General features: G+C 42.1%; 1 protein-coding gene across 1 annotated transcript in view; it reads left to right on the plus strand.

The window, feature by feature from the left end:
• LOC112222178 (cadherin-4) overlaps positions 1 to 21,871 on the plus strand; it is a 519,051-nt gene that overhangs the window by 407,140 nt on the left and 90,040 nt on the right. Inside the window, exon 6 of the mRNA XM_024384851.2 lies at positions 7,048 to 7,203. Coding sequence (XP_024240619.2) covers positions 7,048 to 7,203 — 156 coding nt within the window. The remainder of the gene's footprint in view (positions 1 to 7,047; positions 7,204 to 21,871) is intronic.

A 21,871-nucleotide genomic window follows, 5' to 3' on the forward strand; every position in this document is an offset into this window, starting at 1 on the left:
AGCGGTTTATTGCACTGTTTTTTCATGTTTGGAATGGATGTGTCCCTTTTTTCTGTCTTTAGCACAGCTTCGGGTAGATATCTCCCCGGCTTTGAGGATGTTTGGTTGTGCGTGTGCGTGTGTTTACGTGCGTGCGCGCGTGTGTGTGCGTGTGTGTGTGTACGTGCATCCGTGCAAGTTTGCTCGAGTGAGTGAGTGTGTTCGTGCTTACATGTGTATGTATGTTTTTATGTATGTACGGTATATCTCTATATGTGCGTGTGTGTGCGTTTCAGAAGGGCTGCAGAGTCTGATCCTGATTCTCAGTGAGTGAATGTCAGTCCCTGAAACACCAGGCAGACCACAGTCTCTAATTGGCACAGTTATGACAGGCTAGCAAGTGAGTTTGTGTGCATTGGCACTGATCTTAAAACTGTGCCTCCAAGACATTCTGAAGGCTGTTGTACCAAGGCAACTGCATCTCCTCTTCTTCTATCCAAAATACTTTCTTTCCCCTTGTTGTTTGGAGAAAAAAATCACAAACTATATACATAAAGTGCTGAGAAAGAGAGGTAAAGAGAAAAAAGTATTTTCATAATAGCGACACTTTTTAGCACTGTCTTTAGGATAACCCAAAAATATTTTGCAATAATATTTTCTTTTTATGTTAATTGTCCTAACATAAAAGTAGGAAATGTGACTTTTCCTTTTGAAAATATTTTCTGAACAACAAAAAGAAGTCGTTATGGATGATATACAAAGCTGAAAATCCACTCTTTTGTTCCATGGATGGCTTATTTTGGTTGTGAGATGATTATTGTGTTTTTATTCATGCGTTTGTCTGTGTGAGTGTGCGAATGAGTGCGTGTGTTCATGCTTACATGTATTTATCCACATTTCTTCCAAACCTCAACTCAAACAATAACAATTTGGAACCACTCCCTATTACCAAATACAGACAATATGGGAAAAAGTCCAGAAAGCCTTTCCGTGAGAAGACATCTGTACTGGATCAAATGCACCAGTCATATTATCAGATGGTTGTAGCATTGTAAAAAATCATGTTAAAACTATGTTTTATTGTCACATATACCATATAGGTGCAGTGAAATGTGTTGTTTCAAAATAGAGTCTAGAGCTTCTATTTGTCCTGTTTCACACATGTACAAGTGTGTGGTATGAAATGGAAATTTATTTTTTGCATATCTCACGCAGACACCCTCAGAGAGTGGGGTCACGGCCAGGGATCAGCCATTATTGACGGCGACCCTGAAGCAATGAGGGTTAAGTGCCTTGCTCAAGGGCACATCGACAGATTTTTCAACTTGTCGGCTCGGTTATTTGAAGCAGCGGCCTTTTGATTCCTGGCCCCACGCACTAACCACTAGGCTACCTGTGTCCTACCTACACCCTACTGGCCGTTTAGTGAGTAAGGACCCTGAGATTTGGTGAATCAGGTTTGATAGATCTTGTCTAATGGGACGAGGTTTAGCTGGGGTCATGACCCCAAGTGCCAGTATGAAAACCAGTGGTTCCGACAACAGCATATACGTATGTGCCCGTGTGTGTGCATCTGTTTGAGCGAGCACATGTATATATACCTATGACAGTACATATACATTTGTCTTTGTACATACCTCTGTTTGTTTGCGTCTCTCTCTCCTTCTCCCACAATCTGTACTGTGTGGGCTGAGCTAAGCTAAGTAGGGCTCTACTGGGGACAAACACAGAGAGCTACAATATTGTGCTGAGAAAGAGACATCCAGTGTTCCGTGAGTTTTCCCTTCAAACAACAGCTCTTAACACTGCAGGAGCTAGCTAGACAGTGCTAAACCCGACAGGAGCTAGCTAGACAGTGCTAAACCCTGCAGGAGCTAGCTAGACAGCGCTAAACCCGACAGGAGCTAGCTAGTCAGTGCTAAACCCTGCAGGAGCTAGCTGGACAGTGCTAAACCCTACAGGAGCTAGATAGATAGCGCTAAACCTTGCAGGATCTAGATGGACAGCACTAAACTCTGCAGGAGCTAGCTAGTCAGAGCTAAACCCTGCATGAGCTAGCTGGTCAGTGCTAAACCCTGCAGGTGATAGCTAGACAGGGCTAAACCCTGCAGGAGTTAGCTGGACAGCGCTAAGCCCTGCAGGAGCTAGCTAGACAGCGCTAAACCCTGCAGGAGCTAGCTGGACAAGGCTAAACCCTGCAGGAGATAGCTAGACAGCGCTAAACCCGACAAGAGCTAGCTAGACAGTGCTAAACCCTGCAGGAGCTAGCTGGACAGCGCTAAACCCTGCAGGAGCTAGCTATATAGCGCTAAACCCTGCAGGAGCTAGCTGGACAGCGCTAAACCCTGCAGGAGCTAACTGGACAGCGCTAAACCCTGCAGGAGCTAGCTGGACAGCGCTAAATCCTGCAGGAGCTAACTGGACAGCACTAAACCCTGCAGGAGCTAACTAGACAGCGCTAAACCCTGCAGGAGCTTGAAAGACAGCACTAAACCCTGCAGGAGCTAGCTAGACAGTGCTAAACCCTGCAGGAGCTAGCTGGACAGCACTTAACCCTGCAGGAGCTAGCTAGACAGCGCTAAACCCTGCAGGAGCTAGGTAGATAGCCCTAAACCTTGCAGGATCTAGCTGGACACGTAAACATGACTGGACACGTAAACATGACTACATGTAAACATGACTATAATACTTACACTCTTGTATACTATTACTTAGCATTAGTAGAACAACGCTGTGCAAATAATCTAGAAACATTGTGGAAATATGGTGGAAATGTTGTAGAGAGATATTTAGGAACTGATTTCCATCTTCCTCACTGCACCCCGGGGGCAGCAATACATAGAGCATCACTCCTCTATCATATTCCTCCTCTCTTTTATTCCCCTCCTCCTCTCCTTTCCTCTCCCTGGTTTTCCCCGGAGAGCCAGTGGCACGATAATTTGTCAATTGATTCAGTTTTGCCAGGCAAAAGGGGGAGCTTAGCGCACTGATAAGATATCCTTAAGTTGCCAGTAATGAGGTTTGCTTTGAACCGTCGAGAAATAGGTCATTTAACCAGTGTCTGCTCTCTGACGAGAGACATTCCACTGTCTCACGCGTTCTCGCACACACACATACATACACACACATGCATGCACACACACACAACCCTTTGTCTATAAGAAGGGGAGAGAGAATAAGACAGTGAAAGAGAGAGAGAGAACAACTGTTCACATTTATTAGCGCCCTTCAAAATGTACCCCTTTATCATTCATTACCCAGCAGAGGGCTGTGACTGTGTACACACATTTCACACACCCACAGTGACACAGGCATACACATAAACACACACCTATACACACACAGACACACACAAACAAACATTGGAATCAAATGACTAGGATTTTTTGGGCAGTGTCCCTTATTGTTACATTGATGTTGTGTGAACATGGTGGGATGGAAAGACTGGGGAGACATGCATGCGGCTGATTCTCCCCCAAGCAGGAGGAATTGAAAGCTGGTGGGAAATCAGGGGGCGGGAAGAACTGGGAATAAATTAAGAAGTGCTATGACTTCCTAACTGGGAAGGATTTATGCGCCGCTGCCAAGTCCAACAGATTGAAGTCATTTCATTTTTCATGCATGGTTTCTGTCCCCATAGTAACTCCCTGAAACAGAGAGAAAGAGAGAGTGAGACCGAGAAGGAGAGGGGGAGGTAGTTTGGCAGTGGAGTGTGTAATCGCTCCATGTGCCTTGTAGGACTGGAAGCAACGTAAGAAGTCGGTGAGGTTTCGATCCTCAAGCCCCGACTTGATGCCTCAAATAAATGAGCAGAGAATAGTAGGATGGGGAGAGTTCAACCCAGCTGCTTGTTACACTTATCTCTCTCTCTCTCCTCTGTTTGCTGTTGTTGTTGTTGTTTTGAGGATGGTACATCTTTGAAGTACTAGTAGCCAATGCTTAAAAACAACTTGTTAATTATCTTAGCTGTCAGCTTTCAAGTACTTCACTGCTCCTAACGTAAGGCCTTGCAGACACACACACACACACACACCAGCAGCTCTTCCAAACTGCGTTAGTACTCTGTCCTCTGATCCTCTGACAGCTCCTCTGATCTTTCAGGAGAACATGTGTGACTCACTTTTCACATTTTATCTTTAGTAATTTTACATTCTCTCCATCTCATCTCTCCCATTCCCTGTGTGTGTGTGTGCGTGCATTCGTGCTTGTGTGTGCATGTGTGTGTGTATGTGGGTGTGTGTGTGTGTGTGTGTGTGTGTGTGTGTGTGTGTCTGTGTGTGTGTGTGTCTGTGTGTGTGTGCGTGTGTGTGTGTGTGTTAGCTAGCCCTACTGCTGGCTGCAGGCCATAAAGCTGTGGATGGTGTGGCTGGAGATTATATGGTGATTAAATGTACCACGCTTTAGCTGACTCATTTGATTTATTCCCTCACAATGGAAGAATCAGGGAAATTAGCTATCTCTGTGTGTGTGTGTGTGTGTGTGTGTGTGTGTGTGTGTGTGTGTGTGTGTGTGTGTGTGTGTGTGTGTGTGTGTGTGTGTGTGTGTGTGTGTGTGTGTGTGTTTGGCATATGAAAAGACTGGCGTGATGTGGGAAATGGTATTATTACAGCGTATTGACAGTGGAGAGTGCAAGGAGAAGAGGATGAGGACGATGATGGCAGGTTGTTATAGTGGTGTTAGGAGTAGTCTGGATGACACCTGTCTGATATAATATGTCCTAGTCCTTCCCTGGTCCTTGTTAGTCTCAGGCCATTCTCTCCCTGGTGTGTCAAAAGGACTGCCAAATTGGTACCATGAGTGCTGAAAGATGGAGACAACTTTGGGGGGACTCTTTCTCTTTAGGAGCACTCATGGCTTTCTCCTGGAATAATCACTGATTGGAGACGAGGTGGTGGATAGGAGAACTGTGTGTGCGCGCGTGTGTGTGTGTTTGTGTGTTATTGAGGCATGCTGAAATAGCAGCATTAGCACCCTTTCCTCTAATGGAAGGAGGTTGGAGGGCTGACTAGGACCTTATTTGGGAGCTAAAGGAAAGACCCCTACAAATGAAGCCCAATTGCTCTGCACTTCAGCCCAAATCACACTCTGTGCAGTGTACTTAATGTACTTAATAGCTCTTCTGCTCTTGAAAGCTGTGAATATGTGTTTGTGTGCATGTGTGTTTGTACAGTCGTGTGTAATACATCTCCAGCTGTTCTCTCCTTAGGTTAATCTTTGTTTTTCTCTGAAACGGTTTATTATTCATTTGTTTGCTGTCACTTTCCTAGTTATGGTGTTTACAAGATGACATTTAAATGTTCTTATTTGTCTTTTTTTGCTCATGTTGTGACAGTGTTCTAAGCACAGTCCCTGTAAGAGCTGTTTACATCTCCCAATTGTCAACCGGAAGAAAAATTATCTTTGCCAAATGCATGTTGATTTATTTTTCCATCCCTTGAAAGAAAGAGAAATAGTGAATTTCCTGTTTGAAATACTTGAAATACCATACTATAGAATGGTTGTGCACCATTCTATAGCACTTAATAAAATCCACTGCTATAGCTGTGACTGCCGAGCTATGTGTGTGTGTGTGTGTGTGTGTGTGTGTGTGTGTGTGTGTGTGTGTGTGTGTGTGTGTGTGTGTGTGTGTGTGTGTGTGTGTGTGTGTGTGTGTGTGTGTGTGTGTGTGTGTGTGTGCACGTATATGTCCATTTATGATGAATATATAATATGTGATGATTGTCCATGGCTCTGGCCCACAGTATCATTGGTCTCCCAGCTTCTATATGATGATCTAGTCCTGGAATAAACACCTTACCAATCACACCAATGGATGAAGTGGCATGGAGGAGATTATGCAGTGTTTTCCATTAGCGCCGGTCATCGGTTACAGACTCATTTTCAGCCTGATACTTTTTCCACTTCATATTAACTAGGCTATTTTATTTTTGATGTATTTTTATTCGGTAGTCCGTCGAGCCCTGTCCTGCTAGAATGAACGATATGCATCTTCTAGCAATCTATTGATAGAATTTGCGCCTGTCAGTCACAAAGCGAGCGATGATAGGGAAAGGAAGTGAACAGAATGCATCAGTGATTCATATTTTCTGCAACATTCTGAAGAGGCAATGAGAAAGTCCCTGTCTGTTTGTGTGTGCTGCACTTTGTGTAACCGTTAGTGATGATGCTAATAAAAACAGTCTTCTGGTAGATGGAAAGGCTTTCCCAAAAACCGTCTCAAGTAAATGTTAACTACAAAGTAGCCTATGCTTACCTGGCAGAATGATATCATGATTGTTTTCAGCCAAAACATAAAAAAGATTTCATAGAGGCCTACCTAATGATAATTCTTTATTAATCTAGGCTATGTAAAATCTGAAAGATATAATACTTAAGATATAACCTTTTAATTTATTTTTGAAGATGATGTTGGCTATTTACTTCATTATTCTGTTTGAATAAATACATGATTTGAAGAACAAACATCATTGTGGTAATTCATATCTTGCAGTAAAATTGTAAATAGGACTTTAATCTCAAAAGAGACAGGTTAAATTTTTTTTAAAGTTTCATGTTCTCTTAATTACAAAATAGTACTGAACATATAAGCCTAGACCTAAACGATATCCAAAACAACAAACAATACACTGAATTCATACATTTTCAGTAATTTAAATTGAAAAGTCATGTCTTTCTAAACAATGCCACAACACATATTCCAATCTGGGAGGTAAATTCGATAAAGTATTCAATAATGTTGCTGTGTATTTTGGGTTGGAATAAAGGCATTAGAATGTACCAGAGGCCACCAAAATAGAGTGCCTTCGGCAAAACATTTTGTCCTGGGGGTTTCTGGCTGGCTACTATTGTGGAAAACGCTGGATTATGTGTGTACCATCAATGTGTGATATTATTGTTGTATGCATCATCAGCATCTACCACTAGGGAACAAACAGATCTGTCAAGGCTTTGGTTTTTCTCCAATCTCCCATATTACTCAATGATTGAATGTGTTATGAAAGATGAAATCCATTTCAGAAACAGTAGTAGACCACAGAGTAAAAACGGACATTCTGTGTCTTGTTGCAGATCCGTTCGGACCAGGACCGGAACATCTCCATCCGATACAGCATCACAGGGGTGGGAGCGGACCAGCCACCCAATGAGGTGTTCAGTATCGACCCTGTCGCCGGCAAGATGTTCGTCACCAAGCCGCTGGACAGAGAGAGGAGATCATCTTACCATGTGAGTAACACACACACACACACAGAACTACACATGCACAGCTCTGTAATGAGTTGGTGACAGGCTGGCCGGTTGTCCAGGTGGACTATTGATTGAGAGAGTGAAGGGTGAGGAGTGGTGGCTACAGCCACATGACATTTAACAAGTACAAACACTCATACAGACCATGAAAATGACTCAACCACTGTGGATCACACACACACACACACACACACACACACACGCACGCACGCAGACACGCGCACACACAGACACACACATACACAGTGCAGTATTACCAGAGTAGCGTCCACCTCAGGTGCTGTAAAGTTAATAATATGCTTAGCAGACTTAATTTTCCCATGCAACCTACACACACATCTTCAGTATGTGGCCCATGTGGGATTTTGCCCATAAGCTCCGTGCTAACACCAACTAATTATTATCATTAATATACCACTTTGATGTAGCTACTGTAGGAATTATGCTTGTTGCTTTCTCTCCACAATTGCATCTCTCGCATTCTCTCTCTCCCTGCTCCTCACATCTCTCCCTCTGTTTGACATGTCTTTGTTTATTTGTTGAACTCAGAGGCCCAGCTTTCCATTGAGAGGCTGAGCTGGGCAGATGTATGCCCAGGAGGATGCAGGATCGATGGTGATTTGTTAAGAAAGGCCCAGGCTTGGTGACGGGTTCTTGGATTAAAGCCCAGGCTGGATGTGTCTCTGTCAAATTTTGGTAAAGAACCAAATGTAGCCACACAGTCATAACTTCTGACTCAGAAGCTATATAAGCTGTACTCTATGTAAGGAATACTAAAATAACTTAAGCTATGAAACTACCATCCAGCTTTTTTTATTAAAGAAAAAATATTTTTGGTAAAAGTTATCTTTCATTATCTTACAACTTTAATATCCTTGAAGGGGGAGAATACTTCCTCAAAGCGACATTGTTGTCAGTTTTGTCATCCGACATCAGGGTTGGGTGGGTCACTTCCTAAATGTAATCCATTACAGTTACTAGTTACCTGTCCAAAATTGTAATCAGTAATGTAACTTTTGGATTACACAAACTCAGTAATGTAATCTGATTACATTCCGTTACTTTTAGATTACTTTCCCCTGAGGAGGCACCAGAAGAAGACAACCGTCGTCTATTGCAGGATAAATCCATGTTAAAGTTTACATAGCTGGCCATATATGGATGTTCAATTTTACTTTATTGATTATGTAGGCTTCTTCTAACCCATCACTTTCTACTACATATAATAATATGATTAAATTATATAATAACATTAAAAACCAAAGAATTCCAGTCATTCCAAAAAATGTTATACCCCTTGATCTTCAAGAAAAGGACTTGGAAATATTGAAGTATAGATTAGCCAAATTGTTTTACCTGAGCATGACCCCAAAACTAAGGATTTATTAGCCAGCCCTACTCTGTTGTTTATGATTTTGTTGTCATGGAGGACTGATTGGGCTCATTGATTTGAGTTGAAAAAGAAACACTGAGCTCATGGAATGGCATGCTTTGAGCACTACTGAAAAGGGCTATTTACATTTGAAAAATGAATGGCATTTACTGCATTTGCTATATGCCTATTGTTTACCTTTTTGTTGGTGACACAATGATATCTTGATAATATGCAGCTGTTTAAATTGCAAATCCACAGATGAAACAATGACAAAATGGTTGCCCTGCTTCTGTTTTGGAAAAAGCATACCATCCATGATATAAAAAGTATTGTTTTAACCATGTTATGAGGCTATTTAGTGTTTGTTTATATTTACAATGTTTACAAACATATGAATAAAACAAGATTATATTTTATATATACAGTGGGGCAAAAAAGTATTTAGTCAGCCACCAATTGTGCAAGTTCTCCCACTTAAAAAGATGAGAGAGGCCTGTAATTTTCATCATATGTACACTTCAACTATGACAGACAAAATGAGAAAAAAAATCCAGAAAATTACATTGTAGGATTTTTAATGAATTTATTTGCAAATTATGGTGGCAAATAAGTATTTGGTCAATAACAAAAGTTTATCTCAATACTTTGTTATATACCCTTTGTTAGCAATGACAGAGGTCAAATGTTTTCTGTATGTCTTCACACGGTTTTCACACACTGTTACTGGTATTTTGGCCCATTCCTCCATGCAGATATCCTCTAGAGCAGTGATGTTTTGGGGCTGTTGCTGGGCAACACGGACTTTCAACTCCCTCCAAAGATTTTCTATGGGGTTGAGATCTGGAGACTGGCTAGGCCACTCCAGGACCTTGAAATGCTTCTTACGAAGCCACTCCTTCGTTGCCCGGGTGGTGTGTTTGGGATCATTGTCATGCTGAAAGACCCAGCCACGTTTCATCTTCAATGCCCTTGCTGATGGAAGGAGGTTTTCACTCAAACTCTCACGATACATGACCCCATTCGTTCTTTCCTTTACACGGATCAGTCGTCCTGGTCCCTTTTGCAGAAAAACAGCCCCAAAGCATGATGTTTCCACCCCCATGCTTCACAGTAGGTATGGTGTTCTTTGGATGCAACTCAGCATTCTTTGTCCTCCAAACACGATGAGTTTAGTTTTTACCAAAAAGTTATATTTTGGTTTCATCTGACCATATGACATTCTCCCAATCTTCTTCTGGATCATCCAAATGCTCTCTAGCAAACTTCAGACGGGCCTGGACATGTACTGGCTTAAGCAGGGGGACACGTCTGGCACTGCAGGATTTGAGTCCCTGGCGGCATAGTGTGTTACTGATGGTAGGCTTTGTTACTTTGGTCCCAGCTCTCTGCAGGTCATTCACTAGGTCCCCCCGTGTGGTTCTGGGATTTAGGCTCACCGTTCTTGTGATCATTTTGACCCCACGGGGTGAGATCTTGCGTGGAGCCCCAGATCGAGGGAGATTATCAGTGGTCTTGTATGTCTTCTATTTCCTAATAATTGCTCCCACAGTTGATTTCTTCAAACCATGCTGCTTACCTATTGCAGATTCAGTCTTCCCAGCCTGGTGCAGGTCTACAATTTTGTTTCTGGTGTCCTTTGACAGCTCTTTGGTCTTGATTTTCTGGATTTTTTTCTCATTTTGTCTGTCATAGTTGAAGTGTACCTATGATGAAAATTACAGGCCTCTCTCATATTTTTAAGTGGGAGCACTTGCACAATTGGTGGCTGACTAAATACTTTTTTGCCCCACTGTACATGTACACTACCATTTAAAAGTTTGGGGTCACTTAGAAATGTCCTTGTTTTCCATGAAAACATACTACATGAAATTAGTTGGAAAATGAATAGGAAATATAGTCAAGACATTGACAAGGTTATAAATAATGATTTTACCACCACCAAAGCACCCCCAGACCATCACATTGCCTCCGCCATGCTTGACATATGACGTCAAGCACGCCTCCAGTATCTTTTCATTTTTTTCTGTCTCACAAATGTTCTTCTTTGTGATCCAAACACCTCAAACTTAGATTTGTCTGTCCATAACACTTTTTCCAATCTTCCTCTGTCCAGTATTTGTGTTCTTTTGCCCATCTTAATCTTCTTTTTTAATTTGCCAGTCTGAGATTTGGCTTTTTCTTTGCGACTCTGACTAGAAGGCCAGCATCCCGGAGTTGCCTCTTCACTGTTGACGTTGAGATTGGTGTTTTGCGGGTACTATTTAATGAAGCTGAAGACTTGTGAGACGTCTGTTTCTCAAACTAGACACTCTAATGTACTGTCATGACCCTGCCCTCTTTGGGTACAGCAAGCCCCATCCCCCATCCCCCTCTACCTGTCTCCTGCACCCAGGTTGCTGTGGTCAGAGAGATGTCGTAAATTCCTGGAGGAGATTATCTCCTCATGGCCACAGTATAGAGAGAGAGAGTAGAGTTTTCATAGAAGAGAAAGGAATTTCTTCCACCTCACAGAACTTGAGGTCCGAACAACATTTATGTTCTGGAGAAGGTATAAAAGAAAGGTGAAGAATCCAGCTACGAACTGGTCCTTTTGGTACAATTTTGTGAAACTCATGGGAGACAATACGGCCACATTACCATAACACTGTTTATATAATAGCCTCAGATATGAGATGACATCTAATTGTTGTACAAGATGAATGAGTGAGGAGGATACTATTTGTAAAATTGTGTCATGTGATTTTGGACTGTTTAATGAAGGAAACTCCAATTCCCTTTTGAGTATAACTAAATCAGAGGACCGCCCATGAGCATAGTTAGGATCTGGCGTCATGAGAAAGCTTTTTTTGCTCTCCCGAATAAAAACCCCACTTTGAGAATTTCTCAACAGACCATGTTGCTCTCAATTACGAGAGGACAAAGGTTGCCGACCAGCTTACCTCGATAACGAGAGGACCAAGTTTTGAGACCAGACTGCTGAATCTTTTAACCATCCCACGTGGTTAAACTCTTAGACTATCGATGCCGACAGAACAATAACAAATCTTTGATATTAATTACTAGTCTGCAGCTAGGAATTCGGTTTCATTGAACGTGAAGACCGACAACCGCCAAAACATCTATTCTACAACGACATGAATGAATGTCACTCTGAACTATCCATTCTAACCACGACATAGAGAGAGAGAGAGAGAGAGAGAGAGAGAGAGAGAGAACGGACGCTTTCCAACAGAAACAAACTTTTCAACAGAGATCCCGACGACACACTGAGCGTAAATATATATTTTGATTGCAATTGTTCCCGAATGAGTGAGCGTTCATGTGCAAAGGATTAGCATTTCAATTGTTATAATTATCAACTCTGTAGTGACTTCTCAGCTGACCCCCACTCCCCTTTTGTCTAACAAGCCACCATGCCGGTTTAGCCCACTTGGGCACATTCCCCTATCATTTCTTGTAACCATATTTACTTTGTTTGTTTGTGTGTGCACTTCTGTGATTGTTTAGTTAGTTAACTTCTTGCGACTAGTAATCCCGTATCCGGGAGCGTAATCATAGCCTCAAGCGCATTACCATAACGCAACTTTTCCTATTCATGAAAATCGCAAATGAAATGAAATAAATATATATTATAGGAAGCTTGTGGAAGGCTACCTGAAACGTTTGACCCAAGTTAATCAATTTAAAGGCAATGCTACCAAATACTAATTGAGTGTATGTAAACTTCTGACCCAATGGGAATGTGATGAAAGAAATAAAAGCTGAAATAAATCATTCTTTCTACTATTATTCTGACATTTCACATTCTTTAAATAAAGTGGTGGTCCTAATTGACCTAAAACAGGGAATTGTTACTTGGATTAAATGTCAGGAATTGTGAAAAACTGAGTTTAAATGTATTTGGCTAAGGTGTATGTAAACTTCTGACTTCAACTGTAAATCCAAAAATGGATGTAGCAACGACAAATTGCTCCTGTCATAACTGACCTTTGAGGATCAGGTTACAGTGGATCAGCTCTACAGAGATATTTCTCTCCCACAGAGGGGGAGAGGGTTGAAGGTGAGAGTTTTATGGCACCTAGTTTGGGTGTCTGGAATGTCTTTGTGCCTTGTTAAGAGTTTACAGGCCAAAACTAAAACATCAAATAAATGGACTTGGGGACAATATATTTCATAATCCGAATGGGTGGGAATAATGATGTTATTAAAAGTTAAATGAGTACATTTTAACAAAAACATTGTAACTTGAAGAGTTTTCATAATGTGTATATGATGTTTACATACTTTACGTTGTATAGAAAATATCCAAATTAAACAATATAATACTGTGTTTTTGTGATGATAAAACTGTGATTTTAGTTGTCTAAACGAGATCATAATACATTTCATAAAATCTATTATGATCTCATTTAGACAACTAAAATCCCAGTCTTATCATCACAAAAACACAGTATTACCGTCTTTAATTTGGATATTTTCTATACCTTGCCTCGTAACTAGTTACGCCCCAGGGAACACAGAGAGTGTGTCATGAAGACGGAAACGCCCCCTTTTGACCCGAGGTTATAAAGCATGTGAGTTAAGAATTAACATACTAGACTAGGTCTACGATTAGTCACGACCCTGAAACGCAGCATAAGGTTGAAGAAGACAAAGGAGCCTCTTAGCAATCAATGCTATGGTTGAGTAGCTGTCCTAAATACTATATCTAAGAAGGCGAATTCAAGCAAGACCACTCGGTTATTCTCTTCAAGTCATTGTTTGTCTACACTGCTCTCGTTCCCACGCTGGGGTCATCTACACGGATGATTAGCCAACCTGAGAAGTCCACTATTACAGTGCAAGGAAACAGACAACTAAGAGAAAGGACATTGTGACATCTTGTGGACATTCAGAGTTTTACACCTGAGGAGGAAAAGACCAGGCCATCCGATGATATCCAATGGAGATATCCATCAGAGACACCCAACAGAGACCTTCAACATGTAAATACATGCATTACACTTCTTACCCATAAGAGTGGCAGTTCGGGGCTAGGTAATAGGGCTAAACTAAGCATAGTTTACAAATTTATCCAAGTGTTGCTTTTCTCTCTTGCTCTCTCTCTTTCTTTAAATCTCCATCTTATGGAACACGTGTCATATTGTGTTGGTCCGCTAGGGACCTGTTGTCATTGTATTAAGTTCCAATCAATAACCTATACTGTGTGTATGTGTATCTTATGTTATCATTTAGCTTGTTAGTAAATAAATAATAAACTCAATTTGTGTGGTACGGAATGATTAGTGAAACCCGGGTTTGTGCATATGTAAAGGATTATGTGATGTTCAGAATGAGACTGATATGAGGAAATTATTGACTACTATGATATCGAGATTCTGGTATATTCTTGAGTTAATTCGGGAAATGGTAACTCATTAAACAAACTTTTCCCGTGGTACCCCAGGTTACTAATGAGTTAATTGTTACAATTAAACATAGTTAATTATTCAATAAATAGCATGTCATCTCATTAATGATAGTCACGTCACGACACCCCTTCAAGTCAATTAAAAGTGCATGTTTGAGCTTGTGTCCATTAGGCCTATGGATTATTATTTTTTATCAGAATGAATTAGTTTGAGCAATAAAAGACCCAATTTTACTCCATAGGCTTGGATCTGCACTATCCAGCTGTTGCAAGAGCGATTTTTTTCACTTTTCACTGGCTGTCCACTGGTTTCAAAAACAATGATTGATAAGCAGCTTACACATCTTGAATTGAACCATTATTGGGTTCAAATTTGTTAACAGCCATCCACAACAACCACAATCCGTAACGAGCAAATTGCTAAATGAGAAAGCAGCAGTGTGATTCACATTAATGCGCTATGTAGATATCAATAATAAGTGATATCCGTATCGCCGTAGACTACACCACTACTGTCATCCTTACCTCCAAGTGTTTTTTCAAATTGGGTAATTTTTGGATGCCGACAGCAGTCGCACCACTGGAAGACATAGCTTAGACTGTAGCCTACAAAAGCCTATTCTTGCTCTTTTCCCGTGATCCATCAATCACATTGGTGTATCATCATAGTGTCTTTGACTTGTGGTCAGACTCACTCAGATGGAACAAATTTAAACTTGCGCCTTTTTTCAATGCTGATTTGAATGTCATTAAGAAAACAGAGAATTGTCAAGATTTTCTTTCGCAAACATCCTTTCTGAATTTAAAAGTAATCCTTGAAGTAATCATCTAGTTTTTCAAAAGTATCTGTAATCTGATTACATTATTTTAGCTGGTAATGTGACGGATTACAGTTGACAGTTTTTTATAATCCCTTACATGTAAAAGATTACATGTAATCCATTATCCCCAATCCTGTCCGACATTGGGTATTAAGGTGTATGGTAACACTTAATTTTAAGGGGTTCTTATACAGGTTAATTACATTAACAAGTATTGTAGTTAATTGTAATAACTCATAGTTACACTGTAATAACAACATGTAACTAGTGGTAACTGCAGTCTGTAATTACAGAGGTGTAACGAGAAATGCTCATTACCATGCTTGTTACAAATTTAGTTTCTTCTTAGCTGCATCTGATTCAGTAATAGCTGTCACAAGGTTGTAATGTCTTGTGGACAGATGTGCTGCGTGTCCAGGATTACAAAGGTTGGCGGCTCAATTGGCTTTAATTACCTACCCGTGAAAGCGCTTTCTTCAAAATCTCCACTCATTGTTGTTGCTAGCACTTGCCCCAAAAAAGTTTACCATATGGGTTAACTTGGTTGAGTTTACAATAACAGATCAGATATAGGTCAACCTCACTGACTGGGATCTACCATATGGGTGTCATCCCAAAAATGTATAATTAATGTGTATGTTACCCATTATGACAACCTGAACCTCCTTGCCCACCAAGTGAGAGGAAAACCCATAAATACATCACAGAGTACATGTAATATCTGCATAAGTACAATGTAATTACTAGGTGCTACACAGAATGTAGGTAGTCAAAATTAGGTGTAACTTGAAGGGTACTTACTTGTAATTAATGTGTACTTATATAGTAGTTATCCATCCTGACCTTCTTTTAAAGCTTCCAGAAGCACCATCCAAGTGAGAAAATAAACACACTAGAACATCACAGAGTACATGTAATATCTGCACAAGTACAAGGTTACAAGGTTACAAGGTGTTACACAGTTAAATGGATAAAAGGATGCAGCTGACCTCAATTACAAATCTTATAGCAAAGGTCTGAATACTTATGGAAATAAGGTATTTAAAAAAAATATAGATGTAAAATATATATATATAATATATATATTTGCCAACATTTCAACAAACTTGTTTTCACTCTGTCATTACAGGGTATTGTGTGTAGATTGATAAATAAAATGTGGGAAAAGGGTCTTGTAACGGCTCTCTTCTATCTCCTCCTCTGACGAAGAGGTAGAACAAGGAACGGACCAAATCAAATCAAATCAAATTTTATTTGTCACATACACATGGTTTGCAGATGTTAATGCGAGTGTAGCGAAATGCTTGTGCTTCTAGTTCCGACAATGCAGTAATAACCAACAAGTAATCTAACTAACAATTCCAAAACTACTGTCTTATACACAGTGTAAGGGGATAAAGAATATGTACATAAGGATATATGAATGAGTGATGGTACAGAGCAGCATAGGCAAGATACAGTAGATGGTATCGAGTACAGTATATACATATGAGATGAGTATGTAAACAGAGTGGCATAGTTAAAGTGGCTAGTGATACATATATTACATAAGGATGCAGTCGATGATAGAGTACAGTATATACGTATGCATATGAGATGAATAATGTAGGGTAAGTAACATTATATAAGGTAGCATTGTTTAAAGTGGCTAGTGATATATTTACATCATTTCCCATCAATTCCCATTATTAAAGTGGCTGGAGTTGAGTCAGTGTCAGTGTCAGTGTGTTGGCAGCAGCCACTCAATGTTAGTGGTGGCTGTTTAACAGTCTGATGGCCTTGAGATAGAAGCTGTTTTTCAGTCTCTCGGTCCCAGCTTTGATGCACCTGTACTGACCTCGCCTTCTGGATGATAGCGGGGTGAACAGGCAGTGGCTCGGGTGGTTGATGTCCTTGATGATCTTTATGGCCTTCCTGTAACATCGGGAGGTGTAGGTGTCCTGGAGGGCAGGTAGTTTGCCCCCGGTGATGCGTTGTGCAGACCTCACTACCCTCTGGAGAGCCTTACGGTTGAGGGCGGAGCAGTTGCCGTACCAGGTGGTGATACAGCCCGCCAGGATGCTCTCGATTGTGCATCTGTAGAAGTTTGTGAGTGCTTTTGGTGACAAGCCGAATTTCTTCAGCCTCCTGAGGTTGAGAGGGCTCAGGAGAGGGCTCAGAACGCACCCTTGTGGGGCCCCAGTGTTGAGGATCAGCGGGGAGGAGATGTTGTTGCCTACCCTCACCACCTGGGGGCGGCCCGTCAGGAAGTCCAGTACCCAGTTGCACAGGGCGGGGTCGAGACCCAGGGTCTCGAGCTTGATGACGAGCTTGGAGGGTACTATGGTGTTGAATGCCGAGCTGTAGTCGATGAACAGCATTCTCACATAGGTATTCCTCTTGTCCAGATGGGTTAGGGCAGTGTGCAGTGTGGTTGAGATTGCATCGTCTGTGGACCTATTTGGGCGGTAAGCAAATTGGAGTGGGTCTAGGGTGTCAGGTAGGGTGGAGGTGATATGGTCCTTGACTAGTCTCTCAAAGCACTTCATGATGACGGAAGTGAGTGCTACGGGGCGGTAGTCGTTTAGCTAAGTTACCTTAGCTTTCTTGGGAACAGGAACAATGGTGGCCCTCTTGAAGCATGTGGGAACAGCAGACTGGTATAGGGATTGATTGAATATGTCCGTAAACACACCGGCCAGCTGGTCTGCGCATGCTCTGAGGGCGCGGCTGGGGATGTCGTCTGGGCCTGCAGCCTTGCGAGGGTTAACACGTTTAAATGTCTTACTCACCTCGGCTGCAGTGAAGGAGAGACCGCATGTTTTCGTTGCAGGCCGTGTCAGTGGCACTGTATTGTCCTCAAAGCGGGCAAAAAAGTTATTTAGTCTGCCTGGGAGCAAGACATCCTGGTCCGTGACTGGGCTGGATTTCTTCCTGTAGTCCGTGATTGACTGTAGACCCTGCCACATGCCTCTTGTGTCTGAGCAGTTGAATTGAGATTCTACTTTGTCTCTGTACTGGCGCTTAGCTTGTTTGATAGCCTCGCGGAGGGAATAGCTGCACTGTTTGTATTCGGTCATGTCACCAGACACCTTGCCCTGATTAAAAGCAGTGGTTCGCGCTTTCAGTTTCACACGAATGCTGCCATCAATCCACGGTTTCTGGTTAGGGAATGTTTTAATCGTTGCTATGGGAACAACATCTTCAACGCACGTTCTAATGAACTCGCACACCGAATCAGCGTATTCGTCAATGTTGTTATCTGATGTTGTTCAATACGTTGTTAAACATCTCCCAGTCCACGTGATGGAAGCAGTCTTGGAGTGTGGAGTCAGCTTGGTCAGACCAGCGTTGAACAGACCTCAGCGTGGGAGCCTCTTGTTTTAGTTTCTGTCTGTAGGCAGGGATCAACAAAATGGAGTCGTGGTCAGCTTTTCCGAAAGGGGGCGGGGCAGGGCCTTATATGCGTCGCGGAAGTTAGAGTAACAGTGATCCAGGGTCTTTCCACCCCTGGTTGCGAAATCGATATGCTGATAAAATTTAGGGAGTCTTGTTTTCAGATTAGCCTTGTTAAAATCCCCAGCTACAATGAATGCAGCCTCCGGATAAATCGTTTCCAGTTTGCAGAGAGTTAAATAAAGTTCGTTCAGAGCCATCGATGTGTCTGCTTGGGGGGATATATACGGCTGTGATTATAATCGAAGAGAATTCTCTTGGTAGATAATGCGGTCTACATTTGATTGTGAGGAATTCTAAATCAGGTGAACAGAAGGTTTTGAGTTCCTGTATGTTTCTTTCATCACACCATGTCACGTTGGCCATAAGGCATACGCCCCCGCCCCTCTTCTTACCAGAAAGATGTTTGTTTCTGTCGGCGCGATGCGTGGAGAAACCCGCTGGCTGCACCGCTTCGGATAGCGTCTCTCCAGTGAGCCATGTTTCCGTGAAGCATAGAACGTTACAGTCTCTGATGTCTCTCTGGAATGCTACCCTTGCTCGGATTTCATGAACCTTGTTGTCAAGAGACTGGACATTGGCAAGAAGAATGCTAGGGAGTGGTGCACGGTGTGCCCGTCTCCGGAGTCTGACCAGAAGACCACCTCGTTTCCCTCTTTTTCTGAGTCGTTTTTTTGGGTCGCTGCATAGGATCCACTCCGTTGTCCTGTTTGTAAGGCAGAACACAGGATCCGCGTCGCGAAAAACATATTCTTGGTCATACTGATGGTGAGTTGACGCTGATCTTATATTCAGTAGTTCTTCTCGACTGTATGTAATGAAACCTAAGATGACCTGGGGTACTAATGTAAGAAATAACACGTAAAAAAAACCAAAAAACTGCTTAGTTTCCTAGGAACGCGAAGCGAGGCGGCCATCTCTGTCGGCGCCGGAAGTAATGATACCAAAGTAATGATACCAAAGTCACGACAGTTGCAAAAAGATGAAGACATTCGTCTATGAGGCATTTTCAATATTCCCAATCCAGAAGAGATCTCTCTCGCGTGGAGCCTGTCTCTCACACACTACAGCACACACACACCAGAAAGACCCTGCTCTTAATTCGTGACGATGGCGGGGGGAGCTAAACGTTCAAAAGTGTGGTTACACTTCACCAGAGTCGATGCTGACAACGCTCGTTGCCACATGTGCAACAAGACTTTTGCTTGTAAGGGTGGAATCAAGAGCAATCTGTCCAAACATCTATCGAAAGTGCATCATGTACAGGCAGAGAAATGTAGAGTTTTTGACTGCCTAGCTCATAGTTCATCTCTCATTACCCGATCTATGTTAGGTATGTATGCTAGCAACCTAGAGCCCACACATGGTGTTAGCTAAATTATGCGAACATGCGTTCATGATCAAAGTAACCATTAGCCAGCTGATTGTTTAGCTATGGGTGTGTTCATAATTCAATCACCCATTTAAAGATTTTGCAACTTTTTTGTTAAAGTTGCAGCTACAATGAACCAACCCACTCCTCTCTCTAATACCGCTGGTCCAAGCCAAAGATAAGCCCAAAGCCCCTTCACTCTGGCAGCTAGTGGGAGGATGACTGAGGAGAGTGTTAATGAGTGCCACCTAGCCGTGACCAAATTCATAGTGAAAGGCCTACACTCCTTTGCAACAGTGGAGTCCAAGGGTTTTAGGTAACAGTCTGTCAGTATCAAATCAAATCAAAGTTTATTTGTCATGTGCGCCGAATTCAAAAGGTGTAGTAGACCTTACAGTGAAATGCTTACTTACAGGCTCTAACCAACAGTGCAATTTCTAAGTTTAAAAAAAGGTATTTGGTGAACAATAGATAAGTAAAGAAATAAAAAACAACAGTAAAAAAGGCTATAACAGTATAAAGGCTATATACAGGCACTGGTTAGTCGGGCTGATTGAGGTAGTATGTACATGTAGGTATGGTTAAAGTGACTATGCATATATGATAAACAGAGAGTAGCAGCAGCGTAAAAGAGGGGTTTGGGGGTGGCACACAATGCAAATAGTCCAGGTAGCCATTTGATTACCTGTTCAGGAGTCTTATGGCTTGGGGTTAAAACTGTTGAGAAGCCTTTTGGTCCTAGACTTGGCACTCTGGTACCGCTTGCCATGCGGTAGTAGAGAGAACAGTCTATGACTAGAGTGGCTGGGCTCTTTGACAATTTTTAGGGCCTTCCTCTGACCTCGCCTGGTATAGAGGTCCTGGATGGCAGGCAGGTTAGTTCATACTGGGCTACCCTCTGTAGTGCCTTGCAGTCGGAGGCCGAGCAGTTTCCGTACCAGGCAGTGATGCAACCACTCTCTCGATGCTCTCGATGTTGCAGCTGTAGAACCTTTTGAGGATCTGAGGACCCATGACAAATCTTTTCAGTCTCTTGTGGGGGAATAGGCTTTGTCGTGCCCTCTTCACGACTGTCTTGGTGTGTTTGGACCATTCTAGTTTGTTGGTGATGTGGACACCAAGGAACTTGAAGCTCTCAACCTGCTCCACAACAGCCCCGTCGATGAAAATGGGGGCATGCTCAGTCCTCCTTTTCCTGTAGTCCACAATCATCTCCTTAGTCTTGGTTACGTTGAGGGACAGGTTGTTATTCTGGCACCACCCAGCCAGGTCTCTGACCTACTCTCTATTGGCTCTCTCGTTCATTGTCGGTGATCAGTCCTACCAGTATATATTGAGTTGTATTAAATTTTAGGATATAGTAGTATAAAAGGGTTGTATGTTAGTCCCATCACTCCATGATAAAAAACATAACAACACAATAATTCAATAATGATAATTCAACACAGGAAAACAATATTTGTTTTACTGTAGGGAGATGAGCAAGGCACTCAATGTGATCATTGAGCTGAAGGACGTGCCAAAGTTGGCCATCATCATCAGGCGAGTGGACCAGCCTCTGTCAGGACCACTATCTCACTGTTACAGTGCACTACACAAGCCAGGGCAGTGTAAAACAGAATGTCCTCCACACCAGGGCAGTGTACAAATCGCAAACTGGCGAAGTAGTGGTAGAGGAGATCTCAGACATTCTGGAAGAGTTTGAGTTAGACCGAGCAAGATTTTAGCTGTGACTGTTGATAATGCTGGAAATATGGATGGTGCCATCAAGAGTCTACACATCCTAAAAATAGGATGCTTTGCGTATTCATTGAATCTGGCAGCGCAGAAAATCTACCAAATGACTTCCGTTGATAAATGGGCAGCCCGAATCAGAGCTGGTCGTGTGGTTCAAGAGATCCTCCATGTCCAAAACAGTCTTGAAGGAAAACCAGAAGCTCCTTGGTAAGAATACAGTTTAATCTATTAAAGTATTATTTAGAAATTCCCACAGTTAACAATTTCATTAAATGTTCAAGTGTGCGGTAATTAAATGTATGTTGTTTTTTGTTGTTGTTTCGGGCCTTCTGCAACACTCACTCACTCATCTGTCTAATGATAGAGAGATTCATGGAGCGGTATCCAGCGATCCAAGCAGCAGCCTTGGACCCATGACTGCAAAAAGCAATGACCAAGGACAACCTGGACCATCTGAAGGACGAGGACTTCCATAAGGCTGAGGAGTTTGTCCAGTT

The sequence above is a fragment of the Oncorhynchus tshawytscha genome, linkage group LG22, assembly GCF_018296145.1.
Source record: "Oncorhynchus tshawytscha isolate Ot180627B linkage group LG22, Otsh_v2.0, whole genome shotgun sequence".
Classification (NCBI taxonomy): Eukaryota; Metazoa; Chordata; class Actinopteri; order Salmoniformes; family Salmonidae; genus Oncorhynchus; species Oncorhynchus tshawytscha.